This window comes from Neofelis nebulosa, chromosome 12 (assembly GCF_028018385.1).
Source record: "Neofelis nebulosa isolate mNeoNeb1 chromosome 12, mNeoNeb1.pri, whole genome shotgun sequence".
Classification (NCBI taxonomy): Eukaryota; Metazoa; Chordata; class Mammalia; order Carnivora; family Felidae; genus Neofelis; species Neofelis nebulosa.
In genome coordinates, this window is record NC_080793.1 from 19892236 (window position 1) to 19913396 (window position 21161).

At 42.3% G+C, this 21161-nt stretch overlaps 1 protein-coding gene and 1 long non-coding RNA gene across 2 annotated transcripts in view; one reads left to right on the forward strand and one right to left on the reverse strand.

Annotated features, from left to right (window-relative positions):
* LOC131491439 (uncharacterized) overlaps window positions 1-21161 on the reverse strand; it is a 96772-nt gene that overhangs the window by 61883 nt on the left and 13728 nt on the right. The window lies entirely within an intron of this gene.
* The window catches only part of TNFSF8 (TNF superfamily member 8), a 35565-nt gene continuing 32862 nt past the window's right edge, over window positions 18459-21161 (forward strand). Inside the window, exon 1 of the mRNA XM_058694377.1 lies at window positions 18459-19174. Coding sequence (XP_058550360.1) covers window positions 18980-19174 — 195 coding nt within the window. The 5' untranslated portion in view covers window positions 18459-18979. The remainder of the gene's footprint in view (window positions 19175-21161) is intronic.

The window sequence follows — 21161 nt, forward strand, 5'->3', positions numbered from 1 at the left end:
TAACAATGAGAGTGATTTAAACAACTGGAAGTGGATGGAACTGGCTGGAGTTGAGAGTGTGGATACAGAAGGATTCAGAACCAAACTAGCAAATACAGCAATAAGGAGACCATGATACCACCATGAAGCACCCCAAAGGCATTGTTCAATCACTGGCTGATAACATCATCAGTGGATTCACAAAAAAAATGACCAATATTTGCAGCAAATTTCTTCCTTTCATGATTTTTGCACTAAAAACAGACTCAAATCCATGACCCAAAGAACGAAGTTACTGTACAATCAGAAAGTAGAGCCAGATGGTATTTGTTTCCTTCAAGATGCTATGTCAAATTCTTCTATAAGCAATAAGAGGACCTCCCAATGTCCCTCTCAGCTTTGAAAGTGACCTGCCTTTCTCAAGTAAACTCTTGTTCCCACACCTACCTACTCCACCCCCTTAATCTTCCCTGGAATTTTGGGTGCAGAATTCCCTCCAATCTCTTTTTGAGCTCCCATTTGCCACTCTTCCACCAAATCCAAAATCTTGGTCTTTGCCATCACTTGAGTGATTTCCTAAGTGCCCTGTTCTCCATTCCCTTATCATTCTGTTCTAGATGTCTCAAACAGACTTGGATCTTTCAAGGAAGGACCTGAGAGATGCTCCCTCCCTACCTTCATGAGGAAAATGGACCCCAAGAAAAGAAATGATTTTCCCCAACATGAGGCAGCAAACCGAGGGCAGAATCGGGATCACAATGCAGATTGCACCACTTTTGGTTTGTGAGGGCCTCCCTTAGGACTTCAGGGAAAAAAGCTACTAGACACAAGTTGGCAAGAGCCTGAGATTGTGAAATTCTCAGAAATGAATTTCCTTTTTTTTCCCCCAGAGGAAAATCCAGAGGATTTTTCCTCAATTAAATAAATAGCAATTAATATTTGGGGAAATGCGTTCTGATTATATTTTACAATTTATGTGCTTGGGTTAAGGTATACCCAGATGTAATTATTTTTATGAAATATCAGTTAAGATTCTGCAGATTAACTGCTACTTTCTTTAGAAGTAGCAGGAAGTCTCCACATTATTGCTGCTGATGTTTTCTTGTAGGAATTCCTAGGACTTAATTACAAATTATTTTTATTGGACTGGGATGAGGCAGCACTGAATTAATAATGTGTCCTAAACATTAATTTAGTCAGTGATGCTCAGTCATTTTGGTCTCAAGTCTCCTTAGCCTTTTGGAAATCAAGAACCTCAAAAAACTTGTGTTGGTATGGGTTTATCAATAGATACTATTTGAAATGAAAACAGAGAAACTTGACTTATTCATTCATTTAAAAATACCAATAATAAATTACATGTTGACATACATGATATTTCTGTTTTTAACAAAACACTATATTTGCAAAAAAATAGAAGAGTGGCGTTGGTTTTACACTTTTGCAAATCTTTTTCATGCCTGGCTTAGTAAGAAACCATTGGAAAATCACATCTGCTTCTTCATTCAGTCTTTTGCAGATATCCCACGTCATACAGCCTCTGCAAAAACTCCACTTAACACTCATGAGTGAATGAGCTTGAAAGAGGCCAAAAACATCTCTGTATTTGTGAAAATAGCTTTGACTTCATGGGAACCCTAAAAAGTTTCCAGGGATCCTCAGGGGACCACATTTTAATTACTGAAAACCAGAACTGCTGGTTTAATTAAAATAAAAAAGCAAAATGTATTTATTTACTCAAACATTTGTGCTTTTACACTTACCCTTCCCAACCAACCAGAGAAGAGATATGTGTATATCCCACCACATATAAGAACGTGTTTGTTAGTAAGGACATTGGTGAATTTGTTTTTAAACATTTTGGATGCATAAGCCATGACTCAGGGTCTGTGGGAATTTTGGGGCGGACACCCAATGGCCAAAGTGATGTCATTCAAAGGTGATGGACTTACTTTTTAGTAAGTAGTTCTTGAATGCTCATTGGGAGCAATTCATTTGGATCTGCCACTCATTCAATAGCTTACCCCAATTCCAATCCATCTGTGTGAAGTCTAGATTCCTGTTTCAGGAAGCAAGGTATTTTATTTTGCAGACTTCTCTTTTCTTGTTTGTGTCACTTTTGGTGGGGAGACAATGCCCTAAAGTTGGCATCTGCAGAGCAAAACAATTACCATATCAGTAGTCAGCTGCGCAAATATCAATTTGCACTTTTCTGAGTGCTGGAGTTGAGGGTGAAGAGGACCATGGCAAGAAGTGATATGTACGGTATAAGGACTGAGGTTGTGCAGTGAGATGGAACTTGTTTCCAATCTCTTTCTGTGACTTGTGCAAGCTGCAGGATTCTGGGAGTCTCAATATTTCCCTTGGTAAAACTGGAATGACAATGCCAGTCTCCCAGGGTGGCTGGGAAGTTCCTATGGGGTGATGCATGGAACGTGCCTACCGCTGCACTTGACCCACAGGAGAGCTTCATAAATGGCAGCTGTGATGATGCAGATCGTGGTAATGACAATGCAGCAACAGCCCTGTGGTTGGCACAGCCAGTTGACTCAAGGACCCACAGAGGGGCTCCGATGCAGAAAGAAGCCTCCCTTCCCTACTATGTTCTAGCCATGAAAGCCATCTTACAGATCCTCAATTATGCCAGGCTCCTCCCACCTCAGGGCTTTTTCCTAAACACTATTCCCCCTGCCTGGAAGCACCTGAGCTCCTCTATACTCACAGTCACCCAGTCCACCATGTGCGTTCCACAGGAAAGCTCATCAGGTTTTCCACAAAATCCATAAACAACTAGAAAGGTTTTCTTTAACACTCCTACCCAGTCTCCTCAAGGATACAATCACCCTGAGCTATTTGCTTGATGTCAGCTAATCTGCCCAAAAAATATGCACATGAGAGCCCCTCTTCCCAGACAACCCCCCAGGGATTTGGGCTTGGGCTTCCCTCTCTCCCTGCCCTTTTTCTTCCAAAATCTTGTTTGGGAACTTTGCTAATTAAAATGACTGATCTCTTTTGCCTACAAATAAAGAGAGTGCTAATAATCCAAGTATCTCTGTATAATTCTTGGACATTACTCTGAGGGTGATGAACTGTGGTGCGACTCCCTAATTTGTCCAGATTTCCACAGGTCACAAAGCACATCACACAGCCCTTTTCCTCTCCCTGACCCATTGGTGAGCTAAAAGTCAGCAGACTGCCATTCACTCTTGTTCTCAAGACTACTGTTTTAGTTCATTGAAGACCCCTGGCTTTGTTTCAGCATATCGAGAACTAGCCTGAAAAGGGAACAGGTGAATAGCAGACATTTAGACCACAGCCATCATTTCAAAAATAAGACAGCTCCTGTTAAACTGATAAAACCACAAGAGGGAAAACTGAATCTCCACAGTGGCTTCCACAGTGATTTTCTGATCATTGCCTCAGACTTTCCCATTTAGGTTATCCACCTCTGTCCTGCTACATTATTTTTTTAACAACTTTTCTTTAAGTTTATTTATTTATGTTGAGAGAGAGAGAGAGAGAGCAGAGAAGGGGCAGAGAGAGAGGGAGAGAGAGAATCCCAAGCAGGCTCCACACTGTCAGCACAAAGCCCAACATGGGGCTCAAACTCACAAACTGTGAGATCATGAGCCAAAATCAAAAGTCAGATGCTTAACTGACTGAGTCCCCCAGGCATCCCTAAATTACATATTTAAACACAGCTCTAAACTTGCCACTCTTCTTGAAAATGTCTAATGTCCCACCACTGCCCACAGCCTAAAATTTCAGCTCCTTACCCTGATATTTGCATCCTTCTGGCTGCATCCCACTTCATCCAATTTCTCTTTCTTTGCAACTCCACCTCCCATGTGCAAATGCCAGGTAGCCCAGTGTAAGACTGTCTTGGTGAAGGGAGCAATGCGCTGACTTACATTCAAGCCAAAGCTTCTCTCATTGGTACACAGACCAGCTACTTTGAATAGTACTGCCTCATACAGTTCTCTTCCCCTGGAATGCCTTCCACCATCAAAGGTAAGATCATCTATCCTTTAAAGCCACTCACGTGCTGCAATCTCCAGGAAGTCTTCCTTATTCATCCCCACTGAAAACAGTCTGTCATTCATACTGCTTCTTATACTACTTACTATCATGTCTTATATTAAAATTCTATATACTCATATCCTAATTCTTCCAATAGGCTACTTGATGGAAAGACTATGCCTTATATGCCTCTATTTCTGCCTCCCTCTCCCCCTTAACCCATACAGGTCCTGGCATACAGTGTCAATTAATGGCCTTAAGCAAATTAATTGATAAATAAGTCAAATTTGATCATGACACTCTCCTGTCTAACCTCCTTCTGCATCAATGGCTTCCACTGCACACAGATGAAACCCTAACTCCCTAACAGCAGCTATAAAGCCAGGTATGTTTGTCCCTGTTCACTTTTCCAGGCTCATGCAGCACCACTTCTGCTTGGTGCCTACATACATGTCTCTCCCCCATATGTCCCCTGAACACATAAAATTCTCTCTGGCCTTGGGGCCTTCATACATGCTCTTCCCTCTTTCTAAAACCCACTTCCTCCCATTAATTTTCCAGTCCATAATTTCTGACATTTCAGGTATCAACATAAAAGCCACATCCTCAAAAAGACCCTCCTGAGTATATTTTAGTCAGGTCCCTGGCAGGAAACAAATGTCACATACCAAGTGGGTGAAATGTTAATAAAGAGCCTATATACCAAGGTATGGCCAGGGTTAAGGGACACCAAGAGATAGCACAGTTAGTCATGGTTAGTAACATCAGCAAGCCATTACCTCACCTTGGCCTGAAGCAGAAGGGGAGGGAACATGTGCCAGAGCCTGGAGACAGCAGGTGTAAGAAGAAGACTACCTTACAGAATTGGTGGTCTTCACTTGAGGGTCACAACTAAGTAGCAAGATCTGATAGAAAAGGAACGAAGGACATAAATACCCCAGCCTCCTGCTTCTCCCACTGTCCCAGCGGCCAATTCTCAACTGAGAGTAGAGAAGCCCTTTGAAGGCAGCCCAGCCAGGGCAGCCTCCCAGGTATGGTGGAGAAGTGTGGGAAGAAGGATGACAGAAGCTACCCAGCACACCAGCCATTCCCAGGTAGACCCTCCTGTTATTCTGCCTCATAGCAACCTATTCTTCTTCTCCTTAGTGTTCAATAAAACATTCACCCTCATATCTTTTTGCTGAATGTCTACAAGCACTTTCAAATTTTAAGTTCCATGGCGGTGAAAGGCATGAGTCTTATTTGATGTGCTCACTGCAGCATTCCCAGAAGCTAGCCTATCATAGGTGCTGGATAAATACTCACTAGTAAATGTGTGAACATGCAGATCAGTCAGACATAGTAATACATGTAATTAGACACGTACACATCTCAGTTTCAAAGGGAGAAACCTCCTCTACAGAATTAAGAAATGCCAGGAAATTTCACATCAAAGTCAATTCAATGAAAACAAAATGCTGCCTAGCATAGAAAATCAAACTCTAACTTCAGAAAAAAGTTGATCATTTTCTAAGAAGAGAAGAAAAAAAGTCTTTCCTATTAACCTGCTGTGAAAACACTCTGAGCCAGACTAGATAAGCTATCGTTGTGTTATACTGAATTGTTCTCTACCCTAGTCCACACTGCACGTTTAAATAAGGTCAAGTGCAAGCATTCCTTGTTGAACTCTATTTCCAGCAAAACCTTGGCAGCTCCCAAAACCAATTTATAGCTTCAAGAGAAGGAAAGTGCTAGCAAACCCTCCAGTCTCTCCTCCTGGTCTTAGGTTTTCATGCATCTCCCAAAAGCCTAGATTTCTATGAGCTCTTATGGTAATATTATGAGGAATACAGATACAAAACTTTTAAATCAAATTCAACTTAAGTTTGTATTACATGGGAAGTGTATTTTATAGACAGCTGAATTTCACACCCAGCCACAAATGTCTACATTTGCTTCTCTCTTCTGTCCCCCAACACATTCGAGCTTTGTCGAGGAGGGAGAAAGTCTTCTTCCTTAGGGCATTTTACACAGTATGATTTCAAATACTTCATCTTTCTTTCAGTTCCTCAAATGTGTCATGTGCCATGTTCTCTCCAACCACAGGACTTTCATGTTTGCTGCTCCCTTTCACTGGGAGATGCATCCCTCTTTTCTCCAACTAATTCTGCAAAAATAGACTAATATTTATACCTAGATCATAGAGTGGTTATGAGGACTCATCGGGATAATAATGTAATTAAGATAGTATACATAAGACACGTTAAACAGCTCCTGGCACATAGTATGATCTTGTTTGTTTGTTTGTTTGCTTGCTTTAGTAAACTCTACATTCAATGTGGGGCTCAAATTCACCACCCCAAGATCAAGAGCCGCATGCTCCTCCAACTAAACCAGCCAGGCGTCCCATGATCTTGATAAAAATGTAATCATCATTATCATTAGAAATTACTCCCAAATTAATCTTCAGATCTGTTATCAAACATTACTAGCTCAGGAAGACTTTATGTCCCCCAGATTAAGTTGAGTATCCCAATCATGCTCATTCCTGTGACTGGCTACCTAATTACAACCCATAATTAGATGAGATTCAAATAATCATAAAAAGAATATATATGTCCATGACTAGGCAGAAAGAAAAAAAAGAAGAAAGAAAGAAAGAAAGAAAGAAAGAAAGAAAGAAAGAAAGAGAAAGGAAGGAAGAAAAAGAAACAGAATTTATGTAGCAAGCAAATTTATTGGTCTCCACTCTATCTCTAGTTTCTAGGAAAATGTTTCACACTTAGTGGTCAAAATACAAATTAAATGAGATGAACGGACATCATCTCCTTCTCTGACTATGGCACTATAATCACCATAATTTTCCACACATTTCCTTCATATTCATTATTTCAAGAGTTTTAAAAGTAAGTATTTGAGGGAATGGATGTATCAAGAAGCCAAATGACCAGAGATTCAAGTTCCCAGAGTCACAGGTGGACCAGAACCCAAGTATCCATACTTCCAATCATATAACATCCTGAGTACAAGCAGAAAATGGCACAAGGTGTCTGTTACGGACTGAATTTTTATCTCTTCCCCAAATTCATATGTTGATGCCCAACCCCTAATGTGAATGTCTTTGGAAATGAGGCCTTGAGAGGTAATGAGGTTTAGACGAGGTCATGAGGGTGGCATCCTCATGATGGGATTAGTGCATTCATAAGAAGAGACCAGAGAGCTTGCTTTCCTTCTCTTGGCTACATGAGATACAGTAAGAAGGCAGCCATCTTCAATACAGGAAGGGAACTCTCACCAGAACCCAACTGTGGTTGCACCCTATCTTGGACTTCCTAACCTCCAGAGCTGTAAGAAATAAACGTTGGCTGTTTAAACCGCCTTGTCTATGGTATTTTGTTATAGCAGTCTGAGCAGACTAATACAGTCTCCTGTGGAGGACAGGAGGGTGTGGTACTCTGCTGCAATCAAGAGGCCCTCAATCTTCTTTATATAGTTTCTCTTACAATTGTTAGAGCCAACTGGTAAAGATTAGTTCTGAGAGAGTGTATGAAGAAAATGCTTATGTTTACCACACTATTTCTTCTTCCTGGACACACAGAAACACTGCATTTTCCAGCCTCCCCTGTTCTTAGATTGGGGTCATATGGCTAGTTCTAGCCAATATAATTCAGGCAGTTGTGGTATAAGCCACTCCCAGGCATGAACTATAGAATATTCCATGTGCAGTCTCCCACACTCTCTTCCCTCTCCATAGCCAATTTGGAGACCACAAAGGTTACCCATTCCCTGACAGACTTCATGTAAATGAGAAATACATTTTTGTTTTCTTAAGTTCCTGATATTTCAGGGCTAATTTGTTCCTGCTGCCTATCCTAATAGTATCCTGACTAATACAAAGAGGCAGAGTGAGAAAAAAAAAAAAAGGAAATAAAGAAACCAAGAGTTTGACATCAGCTTATAATATGACATCGAAAAGTCATCTCTCTGGATCTGAATTTTTCATCCATTATACAGAGACATGAATATATCATCATGTATGGTCCTTGATTTTGCAAATTACTTACTGACTGGACTCAGTAGTTCATATATGCTTCTCTCCCACACATAAACAACCTCTGGAACTGGTGGTAAAGCACACTGTTTTACTAAAGAATTTTTGGGGCGACAAAATGGATTATACCTAGAATGACCATATGTATATGGTTTGGGCTAGGACAGTGCCCAGTTAGACCCATTTTCCCAGTGTAATTCAGTGTAATTATTAATATAAGAGTCCCTTTGGCCTCTAAGGCATCCTGGTTTAGACAATAAATTATAAGTTAAGCTAGTTATATATTACACACAATATATAGCAACTCTTACCTGACATCTCCAAGCTGAGACTCTACCATCCCCCACACCGTTTCCTGGAGTGCTTTCCTGGATCTCCTGCACACAGCTCATTAGCTGAGAAAGAGCTCAGAGAAATATACCAACTCATAACTCCTCATCATATTTCATTGCTTTAAACTAGTCATATGGCCCACCTTATCTACAGTCATTGTAGACTTCGTGGTGATCTTATGTGCTCAGAAACAAAAACAAATAGGTAAGTATGAGTGAAGGTTTACCAAAATGCTTTTGCCTTCTCTTTGGGAAAATGACTACGGTTTAACCTCAAAGCAGTATCCCCTGATAAAGGTGGGATGACATGGCTAATGGGGGCAATGACCTCTGATTAATAAACAGCCTCTATATGGGGCAAACTGTGCCTAAATACCTGGTGGAAAGCCATAGATTTGGGACTTTGGAAGCTGTGAAAACAGATATTGGTTCCAACAGAGTTTGAGGTTTTTAAAACAGAGTGGCCCCTATACCCAATGGTATAGTCTCATTATGAGGACACCTGTGTTGTTGGGGGGAGAAGGAAAATAGACCGTAGACTGCCATGAAGATGACCACTTAGGAGACTCTCTTGGTGCTATGGTCTTGGCCTGCTGTGTTTCCTCTGCTGTGTCCTTCTTAGGGAACATGTGGGTTTGGTTATCTACTCTATGCAAATAATGACCCTTAGAGAGACAACATCAGCAGGACCTGGAACTTGTTAAAAATGCAATCAGCCCTACCCCAGACCTACTGAATTAGAATCAACATTTTCACAAGATCCACAGGCAATTCCTCGGCATGAAGGTTAAGAGGGAGTGGTATAATAGATGAACCCAGGATCAGAACTGGTGGTCACTCAGAAGGGGCATAACAGTGGACACAAGCTAATTTCTGCCACTCTTACTCATCCCCAGGTCAAATCAATATCCATGCATATTTTCCTCTTTTTGTTTCTAGTTTTTGCTTGTAATCACAAAATTACTGATTACAAGTAAGAGAGGTTAGATCCTTCTATTTAATTTACAATTAATCAATTAGCCTTCAATCCCAATGCAGCCGAGACAATAGCTTCCACAATGTTCTAAATGTATTAATTTTTAAACACTCACAACAGGTGTTCTAGGGTGTTTTAAACAATATCAACCCTTTAACCACACTGAAAGGGAAAACAATTGCTGTCCCATTGCCAATGACAAATGAGACAGGGGGCCAAGTAGACCCCCTCCAAATTCCTCTCCCCCCAAAATGCTATCACATTAAAGCAAGAGAAAGAGGAAAGAAAGGCAAACCCATATGACCTCAGGGGTAGAAGCCAGTTTTGTTCAGCCCTCTCCTTTAAGGGACATTCACAGGGAAACCAAAGACAGGATCTCACAACAGGAGTTCAGTGCCAAGAGTACTTTGACATTCCATGTCTGAGTGCCAGTCCCTTAAGGACAGGGGTCTCATCTTCTAAGGTTTGACCAAACAGAAGGATGAGCTCCTTGGGCTGATACCTTATGCTCTTTCAGTTCCCATTGAGGGTTTCCAGCTTGTCCGGCTATTTGTCAGCCATACTCACATTTTCTGATGTGAGGGACAGAATGGGATATCCCAGAAAGCAACTTCACAGAGGAAGGAGAAAAGGGCACACAGGGCTGTGTCAACCACTCTGTGGGCCGGTTTCAGAGGTAGAAATTTAATTTTAATTCTTATATATTCCACATTCCCTAGAAAGAGGTAGTGAAAGGTAGTACATGATATTCAGACAAGGAAATAATGATTTTCCTATGACCTATAAGAAACTACATATATTAAAACAGAAAACAACATTATATGTGCAGTATTGCCCCACAATATTGCTTGTGGTCTCCCCTCTGCGTACAGATTCTAGGTTGTTTCTAGTACCCTTCTGTACCAAAAGCAACACATATTCATTGTAAATAATTTGGGACAAACATAAACATATATAACATGAAAATAAAAGAGTAAATATGCTTAGCAAAATTGCAGCTGGGAAGTTGCAGGAGGGAATAGAAGAAGGAAGGCAAAAATAAGAACAAATGAGGGGCGCCTGGGTGGCGCAGTCGGTTAAGCGGCCGACTTCAGCCAGGTCACGATCTCGCGTCTGTGAGTTCGAGCCCCGCGTCGGGCTCTGTGCTGACAGCTCGGAGCCTGGAGCCTGTTTCCAATTCTGTGTCTCCCTCTCTCTCTGCCCCTCCCCCGTTCATGCTCTGTGTCTCTCTGTCCCAAAAATAAATAAAAAACATTGAAAAAAAAAAATTTAAAAAAAAAAAAAAAAAAAAATAAGAACAAATGAGCAAAGATGGAGGGAAAGAGCTTGGGAGGGGAGACAAAGGGAGAATGCAAAGGGGGAGTGAGGTCTTTGATGATTTGACCCGGGATGATGGAGGAGGAGTTTGGTTGCCTAGATAAATTCAGTAGTTTATGTATCCAGATTGGTGTCTAACACTTCAAGCCAACAAAAGGAAGAGTCCCGATCCCTTCGACAAATGTAAACTGAGTGCTCACCATGCACCAGGAGGTATTCTAAGGTGTTTAAACAATATCAACACTTTAACCACGCAGAAAGGGAAAACGATTGCTGTCCCATTGCCAATGACAAATGAGATGGGGGGCAAAGTAGACCCCCTCCAAAAAGTTTCAAGCATTTACTTCACAGTGAGTGCTCAGCAAATGTTTGCTTGAGTAGAAGGAGGTGGGAGAGATGTGAAGTCAGGCCTGTATTTACAAGACAATGCTCTGAACCCTTCTCCCCCCATGCATACTCCACTACGTCTTCACTGAGGGCACATTTCCCATTGAGGTGCTCCACACATTTTTCCATTCGTTAACACCTTTTGTGTGCCCTCTCATTGATCATCCCTCTTAGGACACTCACATTTTGTTCTTTCAGTCTAACAATAAGCCCCTTTCTTTGTACAGCTGAAAGTTTGATGTTAAGAAGCCAAGGTTATGTTGGGACTTTTTTGTTCTCCTTCCCAGTAAAGATAACAGCCACAAAAAGTGAATTGGTGCATTCTGTTGTGGTCAACATGTTTTCTCCTCTGCTTTTTGCTTCACAACTGCAAATATGTGCCACTGCACAGCTAACACATCTGTTTAACTTAAGATGGTTTACTCAGGGAATAAATCAATTTTTACTTCAAAAGCAGGACCCATTGAACTTCAAATTTCTTAGAAATAAAAAAAAAGAAAAGAAAAGAAAAGCTAGCCCACTTTAAAGAGAAAAGAAAAGGTCATTTCCTGATTTTGCTAACATCAGGAAACAACACTTTAGGACATCTTTCAGTGTTAACCTCAACCCCCAACCAAGTCCATAAATCTAGCACAACCAGAGGATAGAGGTTGTATTCTACATAAAAGAAGTCTGAGTAACTCAGAAGTGAGCCATTCTTCTCTTCAAATGAAACAGATCCTAAACTTCTGAAAAGTTTCCAAATTTCTCTTTCTCCCCCCTACCCCCCTCTTTCTATTTCTCCTTTTTTTCCAAATAACTTTTGTTTGTTGATTTCTTTGCCCACCAATTATATTCCAGTCACTGTTCCAAGAAGATACTAATTTCCTTAGACATCTATGTGTCAGTTCCATCTGCTTTTATTTTGAGACATATGTGTGCCCTTACACTTAGGGGCAAGGACCAGAGTAGGGAAAGAGGAGTTTGTAGAATGGAAGGCAGCAAGAGGGGAGGTGTCAGGGAAAGGATCAGGCCTGGGATCTCTTCTCTGAAACAAGCTCATATTTAGACTTCATTTAGGAAAATGGCACGGAGTCTTAAAACAAATGGTGTTTTTCGCAGTGTTAGGTATTTGAATTGGATTTATTAGGTAAATATACAATTTAAACCTTTATCGGGAGCATGCTAGGTGTGGACACATGCAAGCTGTTTATTTACTCCAGGGACATGCTGTGTTCTCAAAGTGATTACGGTGCAGGTGGGGAGACAGAGCTATAGGTAGCTACCTAGAATACAGGCAATAGGGTCTCATGGTGCTTATAGCAATTTGTTCTGTAGTCAGGCAGCCCTGGCTCAGAATGCCAGCTCTATCACTCAGTATCAATACGACCTTGGAACGACCATTTGGCAGCTCCAAGCCTTAGTTGTCTTACCTGCCAAAGGGGAATAAGAGCACTCATGAGATAATTGTGCAAATTAAGTGAAACTATAAATGTAACATGCTTGGCACACAATATGAGCTCACAAAATGTAGGTGGTGGGTGTAATCATAAAACTATTACTGTCATCATTATTGACAAGAGGTAGAAGTGTGCTCTGAAATCCTAAGGAGCAAAGAGAGATAGATTTCTTTCTGAAAGTCAGGGGTGGGCGCTCAGAGAAGGGACAATATTTGAACAGCAACTTCAAAAAATATGTTTTGAATTGCCAGAGCAAGGGATGTAAGAAAGGGCATTTGATGTAGTGGTGAGGATGCTGCCTGCATGAAAGCAGAGTCAGGGAAGAGATTAGTAAGGTAGGGGTTCAGAATAAACAGTGTATGTGGAGTGGAGCCAGGCTTTTGGTGGGATCAGAGCCTGAAAATGAGTCTTAGGAGAGGGCCAGGGAGGCCATGCAAGAAAACGTGACCAGGACTCCACAGACAAGGATGGATGCTGCAAGATTTTAAACTGGAAGAGGAAGGGAGTGAAATGACCTAGTACAGTTTGAGTGGGTATTTATTCATTAAACTAATATACACATCAAATATGTCACCTCAAGGAAGCCTCCCTGGAGAATGATAGATGAGCTTGGGTTTTCCCACCATGCACATAGAATGCCCTGAATTATCTGGTGTTAATATCAATTACATTGTATTGTAATTACATATTTAATTGCCCATCTCACTCTCCTGATTGTAAGCCTCGCAAAGTCAGGGATGACATGTGGTGTTCAATGCTGTAGGACACTGCCTAGCTCATAGTAGTGCCCTCAAACGCCCAATGGGTGACGCACCGTAGAATAAGTCATCCTGTCTCTCCTCACCTATGTTTTATTGATATGGAAATATCTTTTCCCAGCTTTGCAAAAAAATGCAGATTCTCCTCTCTTCTCTAGATGACAACAGATTTCTTAAGGACCATCTAACCTAGGAGTCTTCTAGTCCTTCAGCTCTCCTGGAAGCCCCTAGATGCCAGGAAAGTGATGTTCTTTTTTGTTGTTTTGTTTTGTTTTTGCCTTGAATTCTCCACTGCCCTAGTGTTTGTTTATTGCTAGTTCTGCATCACTGAAAATCATAAGACTATGTTTCTTTTAAAATATTCTAGTATTTTCACTTGTTAAGGTTGGCTCTTATCCTGATTCATTGTGATGCCATGCATTAAATTCATAGATTACCATCAGGCATTTCAGAATATGCTATATATTTCAAAGCACCTATACAAGCAGCAAAAGGTCCATTTTTCCTTTTGAACTCATCTGCTTTTTACGATCAAAGAGAGTTATGCAACCCAGTATGTTTTCTTCTTTGCCCTGGTTACCAAGAAGCTCTGAAGTATACATGTTGTGTTCAACCGCTGAAAACTGTCATCCGCCTGGGTTTCTTAATCTCTTACTCCTTTTGCTTTACTCTACTTTACATCTTGGCTCCTACCTTTAGCCTTGTTTTAATGGCTTCAGTTCTTATATATCTGTGCATTTAACTTGCCTCAAAACCTTTTTGAAGTGGGCAGGAATAACATGTGTGTGTGCATGTGATGTATATATTCATATATATGGATATTACATATCATGCATGAACACACACACATATTCCCAATGCTGAAAGTATACCTGTCTACATATTTTCCAAATCTCTTCTGCCATGCCTCTCTTTCAGCTCCCGTGCCCTCTCCAATAGTCTACTTGGTCACACGCAAATGAGGGTATCTAGCTGCTTTACAATTAGTGAATCCCAAGAAAGAAACTTTTCACATGAAAACATGAGTTAGTAATATTAACATAAGTGCAGATTTTATGGAGGAGTCTGAGGAAACACATTTCTGTTCTTTTCTTCAAATCCCTTCTTTTGTAATACTGCCTTCAGTTGAGTTTATTTTAATACTCTAAATCAGGGGTCAGCAAACTTTTTCAGGAAAGGGCTAAGTAGTAATATTTTAGATTTTGTGGGCTATAAGGCCTCTGTTGCAACTATTCAACTCTGCCATTGTAATGCAAACACAGCTATAGGGACGCATGAACAAATGGGCATGACCGTTTTTCAGTAAAACTTTATTTATAAAAATAGGCAGCAGGCTGATTTGACCCATGACCGTAGTTTTCTGTGACCCTAAACCTTCCACATCCACCGTGTCTTCAGTCACTAGATTCTCTCAGTGCAGTGTCACTCTGGCCAACACCTATGTCCAATCTACTCATGTTAACCCCTGCAAAACAGAGGGCTGTCCAGTTAATGGGACAAGATCCTTCTTGCGTGTTTTATTGCTTGAAAATACCCTGGAAGAGTTTGCCCTTCTCTCACATATACTAATAGTTTTTAAAAATATTTCTTTCTACCACATACAGTGATCACCACAAGATAACTTTAGATAAATATTACAAATATATTTCTGTCTGCAATAGTATTTTTACAGCCTACAGCCATATTTGAGTTTAGAAAGTGGACTCAATCAAAAGACAGAAAAATGAATCTTCATGTCAACATTCTTCAATGACATGACCCTGATCGCTAATTTTTCTATGCCTTGGTTTTCTCATCTGCATAATGGGGATAGGACTCCATCTGCTCAGAGGCCAGAGCTTAGACCCGATGATCCCTTATAGACGCTTCCCAGAATTTAGACAGACTATTTTCCTAAACCAATGATTTCCAAATGGTTTCAGGAATTTCAATTCCCTGGGATACTTGTTAAAACAGATTTCTGGACCCCAGACTGAGTTTCTGATTGAGTAGGTCTAGGATGGAGCCTAAGAATCTGCACCACCAAATTCCACTAGTGTTGGCCAAGGTACCACACTTTGGGTCTGTATGATAGAGATCTCACAGTTCTTTATACAGGGAAACGATGGGGCGGGGTGGGGGTGGGCAGTCCTATAGCTGGTTCCTCTTCATCTCTCCAAAATGCGGTTCTTTCTTGAAGGGATGAGAGATTAGTTCTGTTTGTCCACTAAGTCTCAGATGCTACAGCCATACCTCAGCAACTAACTACAGGCTGAAAGGAGGCTGGTGGTGACTCTCGTGGGGCCATGCTGGAACATAAAGGCTAATGGGCAGCCAAGTAACCCCGGAGAAGGACAGGGAAATGCAGAACCATTGAGAAGTGACAGACAAATATGCCATCACACAATTCCTTTGTATAAGCCAAACTTCTAGAACCTTCTCTTTCCATAAACACAATATCAACACAAGCATTGACTGAGGGTTGATCATACAAAGGTCCAACACCAAATAGTGCAGGGTGGGAGGCAAGGAATCTGGAGAAGACTGCCCTCAAGAACCCTGAGCCTTATTATGCCAAATGCAAAAGTCACACATGTTCCCACACTTGGCAGAGGTCAAAACAAGTAGATAATTGGATATAATGTTGTGTGGCAGGACCATGGAGTATTCTGAAGAGAGGTTGTTGGCAGGAGTGGGAGACCTGGGCAGGCTTCCCTGGGAGGTGGAGGCAGGTGGCAGAGGCAGGAAGGATCTGAAGCAGCGGCAGGGGGAGGAGCCTGGCAAGCTGGTTGGAATATTAGCAGGGAGGGGATGAGAACAAGCACATGACTTTATGTCTCTCCGTATGAACCCCCTCAGCTCATCTCCACCTCTCTGCCTCAGTTTCCTGATTTGAGGAATAAGGGTTTTGAGCTAAATCACAAGTTCACAAATTTTGTTCCATCCTGGAGGTACCCCAGGCTGTTAAAAGGTAAATGAGCATGCTGGGCCCAGCCCTCCCCCTGAGTCTTGTTGCCCCTGCATCAGCCAGAATAGCTCTGCTTTCTTACATTTCTATGCTCCCTGTACAGTTTAGCTTCCAGAATGGATTTGAAAGTCACTCAGCAAGAAACTCTATGAAAGCTCTTTCCATTTGTACATTGGGTGGCCAAATGGAAAGGAGAGAGAAGCCAAGCAGCACAAGGGATGAGACCATCAGGTTGGCCCAACTAGAGTCTAGAGCAGCTGGGCAGCCAGAGGGGTTGAGACCAGCGGGATGGGAACCAGGGAAGGTTGCAAGCTTGCGTGTGGTGGAGAGGCATGGGGACAGCAGTGAGATCGGGCTCACAAGCTGCTGGAGAGGCAAACGGATCTGAAAATCTCAACTGCTCAGAAGGTTCTGAGTCAAAACAAAGGATGATTTTTTTCCCCCTTGTCAGCCTTCCCTCTCAGGACATTGTACTATATGCAAAACGTGTAACTGTAAGACAAACATTTTTTTCCGCTGCCCTTCTCAGCCCCACGGGCCTTCAGGAAGACCTGCACTTCAAGCACAGCTTTTTTATTTTTCAACACCTACAGCTTTCATTCCATAATCAGAAGTTTTCCACTTTCATCAAAGAGACTGAAGACAAGCCAAGGGAGGGCTCTGTTCTCAGCAGTGCCTGGCAGGTTATGGAGCCCCCCGCTACCCGCTCGCTGCCCGTGCCCACCACTGGACACAGCTGTCTCACCAGATCACCTGGGCATGCACCCTGAGGACACTGGCTTGCTTCATTCCTACCTCAGTGACCAAACCAGATGAACAGGTGCACCCACTTCTCCCAAAACCAGGCCCGACTTGGGGCCCAGGGGTCATCAGCTTCCTCAATTGCAAAATAGGTATACTTTATACCATTCGAGTTGGCCCAAGAAAATAATTTACCTCTTGATGACTCTTCTATCTCCAGGATCTGTGATTTTATAGATTCACGGGGGAGGAATATTCAGGCCAATCCCTAGAGCCTGACCCAATGCAGGTGATGCTCAGACGTCTGGGTTTTTCTGCTCACAAGTCTTCAATTGTGGCAGTGGTAATAATCCAAGCTGGGCTTTGGATACAAGACGTTTCCTTATGAGGATCTGGGATTTCTGCTGGCTCTCAGAGATATACTGCAGCCAAAAATGAGCAGAAAGGCAGGGGAGGGCGGGCGCTACAGAGAACTGGGTACTTCCGAATGAAGTATTCAAAGAGCTACATCTGGAGGCACCAGCTATGCAGTGATTCATATTTTAAATGGGGTGTTGAAATGGAGATCATTAGTAACTGCAGATGTGACAGCTCTGTCCCCCAGAGAATCTATTATAGCGGTCCGGAGTCTAGACTCAGCCCCAGGGGACCACTGGGAATGTTTAACCAGGATGGGCCAACACCTTTGCCAAGTCTATCCCCATTCATGGATTTCCCTTACTAGACTATCTCATGTGATGTGTATGTCAAGGCATGGGGGGGTGGGGGGGGGGGAGGGGAGGGGCATAGGACCTGCACAAGGACCCAAGGTCAATAGCGGGCAGGGCTGAGACAAGGGCTCAAGTTTTCTGTCTTCAAGCACAGTGATGATTGAATGCTTTAGCGTGGGCCATACAAGTATGGCCCTGCACCCAGGTGATCTCACTGATCAACATTTGCCACTTCGGTGGAGACAGTTTGCATGCTCTCTGATCCTCAGTTTTCCCATCCATAAAAAGGAAATCGTAGCTGCGTCAGAGGGCAGAGGTGAGGGCGGAGTGACGCAATGTGTAGAGCACTTCTAGCAAAAGCACTGTGCCTGAGATAGTAGAGGCTCAGCTGTAGCAGTCACATGCACACATACGCCACACACCACACACACCACACACACACAACGTGCACGACACACCATATGTGCACACCACACATGCGCGGCATGCACAGACCACGCGCCCAGCGCCACGCACACACACAGCACCCAGAACACGCCCCCCACCATCTGCACCGGGGCACTTCCCCACCCCCACCCTCACCACCAGTCCTTCCCCTTTCTGTGATTTTTTTTTCAATCCCAGGTTTATATGCAAGCTTGACACATCCCAATCCAGTCAGCAGCAATTTTTGTTTAAAAGATCAGTGTTTCCATATTCCTGCTCTCTTTGAACTTGTCTCCACATTTCATGCTGCCACGGACTTGTCCCCTTTGGATAAATCTCCACTATTATGGGTCCTTTCTTCCCAGATATCTGGCGGCATTTCCAGATTTCAGGAGAAGCTGATAGCATCAAACTGAACCCTTTGGAGTCATTATACTCCAGTCCAAGGACTCCAGCTTCTCTGAGGCCCAGCAGAGACACATTTTCTGCGGAGGTCTTCTGAGCTGCAGGCCTCACTGAAGAGAATGTGCAGCTTCTCAAGCAGGAAGACGTTTTGTGGCTGAGTCTAAATGAAACAGAAGTTGCTTTGTGCACACACACACACACACACACCCCGGAGTAGGGAAACCGTCATTTTCCTACTCGCCCTCTGACATCAACCACCTTCTCTGTAGCTACAGTCTCTCTGCACTCAAATTCATCCCTGGCAATGAAAAATGAGCCTCTCCCCTACCCTTGCTGCCGCCTTTCGCCTCACGCCCCCAGAGAAGAGTTTCTTCGTGTGGCAGCCGGTGAAGGTTTTTTTCCAAGTCACATGATCCAGGATGCAGGGGGAGAATCCTTCTTGGAACAGAGATGGGCCCAGAACCGAATGAGATGAGGAGAGATAGGGTGTGCTGTGGGAAGACTATATAAGAATGGACCCACGGCTGCAGCAAGCACTCAACCGAGTGGCCCCTTCTCAAGACACAGCCATGCATGTGCCAGAAGGCTCCGTCGCCAGCCACTTGGGAACCACGAGTCGTGGTTACTTCTATTTCACCACGACCGTGCTGGCTTTGTGTCTCGTCTTTGCTGTGGCAACCATCATGGTGTTGGTAGTTCAGAAGAAGGTAAGTGGATTTCTCTTCATCCCCTTTCCTTTCTGACTTATGTTCGGTTTTCCCCAGAGAGAGAGCCTTGAGGATAAAGTAATAAATTAGTTGAGAAGAAAAAAAGAAAAGTACATCTATCATGTAGAAAGAGGGTGAAAAGAAACAGGAACTTAAAACTCTCAGAAATAATTTGGCTTTTAAGAGAAAATGTGTTCAGCCATCATCTCAAAACTTTCCGGACTCGTGTGGGCCAAAAAAAGAGAGAGGAGCTATTAGCATTAAGAAATTAAGATTTAAATTTTGCTGGGCCAGAGACGTATCAAAGAAGGAAGTGATAAGGAAATCTGATAACAGATCTGCACAACGTGTTACCGTGTCTTCAAGGTCTTCTGACCAGATTGTAAGGTTCTATATTCTCAGTGCAAATGTTCCAGAGATCTCTGGGGCCTCCTCCATTGCCAAGAGCTTTCTCAACAAGGAGCTAAGTTTCAGAAGCCAAGGTGCATATGGGAAGGAGCAAGACAGAAGACCAGGCTTAGCTCCTCAGAGCTAATTAAAGCCCACAAGACAAAGCTCACTCCTGAGCACTGCTTGGAAGAACTTAGGATGTCACAAAAAACACGGAGCAGAGGAACACAATGTAGAAATGTTCTTAACACCTGTTCCCTCTGAAACTGCTCAGAATACTAAAACTACAAGCAATTATAGGTACCCACTGTAGAGGCAAACTGTCTCAAGAAATTGACTTTCTTTGGAGGAAATGGTAAGATTTGTTGTAAAAACAGAAGAAATGAAGGAGGACACTTCTTATTTTAGGAAATCAGTGTTTACAGACAGTCTGCCATTGCACATTTTGTAGAAAATACCATATTGATGGTATATGTTGCTCATGAATTTTTTTAATGAAGTAGAGTTTAGGTCAATTTTGATAATTTGAGAACCTGATCTCTCTACACACCCTGCCAAAGTGGGACTGTTTCTGGTCCTTCCTTCATAGCTCCCATTTTTCATTACAGTCCTGCGAAATTTGTTCCGGTTTTCCTTCAATTGTCTTAGACTGAATGTTCCATAACTTATAGATTGATGAAAAGAACTAAGCTTTAAAAGATTTTGGTATCTGTGTCTCAAATGTCATCAGCTTTTACGTTTAAATGAAGCTTTGAAGCTCATCTCTCCATAAAGGTGACAGAAAACAGAATTGCCAACATTTGATTTAAATAATACAATTTATGAAACTCATCCTTGAATGGGCTCATCTACATCTGCTAAAGAATAACACTCTTGAAAATATTCTAGGGCATTTTTTTTTTGGTAGAGGGTATATAATTTCTGTAATTCTAACTTGAAGTAAACCAGAAGTATATCATTTTATAGCAGTGGCCAAAAAAAAGAAAAGAAATTGAGGTGGCCTTTAAGAAGTTTTTAGTTAAATGTTGCAGCTAGAACTGTTAAAAAGTAGGGAGGGAAGGATGAATGGAAGTAAGGAGGGAGAAAGAAAGGAAGGGAAGGGAAGGGAAGAGAAGGGAAGGGAAGGGAAGGGAGGAAGGAAGGAAGGTAGGTATTGGAGGTGATGGTGATATATAAAGATGGAGAGAGTTCTAGAAGGGTCCTTATTCAAATCCATTCTTTCTAGGAAGGAACTAGAGTGGATCTTTCTGCCCCGTTTTTGTGTATGTGGAAAATCAGGAACAGAAAGGAGACAGGTCTTAACTAAGCCATCCTGAGAAAGTGATAACATCAAGACTGCGCTTGATTGTTTAATGAGAACAGCATTCTCTTTGCCAATACAGCCAGCCACAAAAGCACTAAGAAACTTTGCTCCTGCTTTTCCCTTGGGAGCTTTATTTTCTTGTGCACCCATTTCCTTGACTTAACTCCTCACATTAGGATGTGAAAAGATTCACTTCACGATCTTATTTGTATGGTTTGGTGTGCTGTAGTTTTGTAGCCTGGGAGATGTCAGTTACTTGCTTAAAAGCTAAGGCTTGCAAGACTAATTGTGACA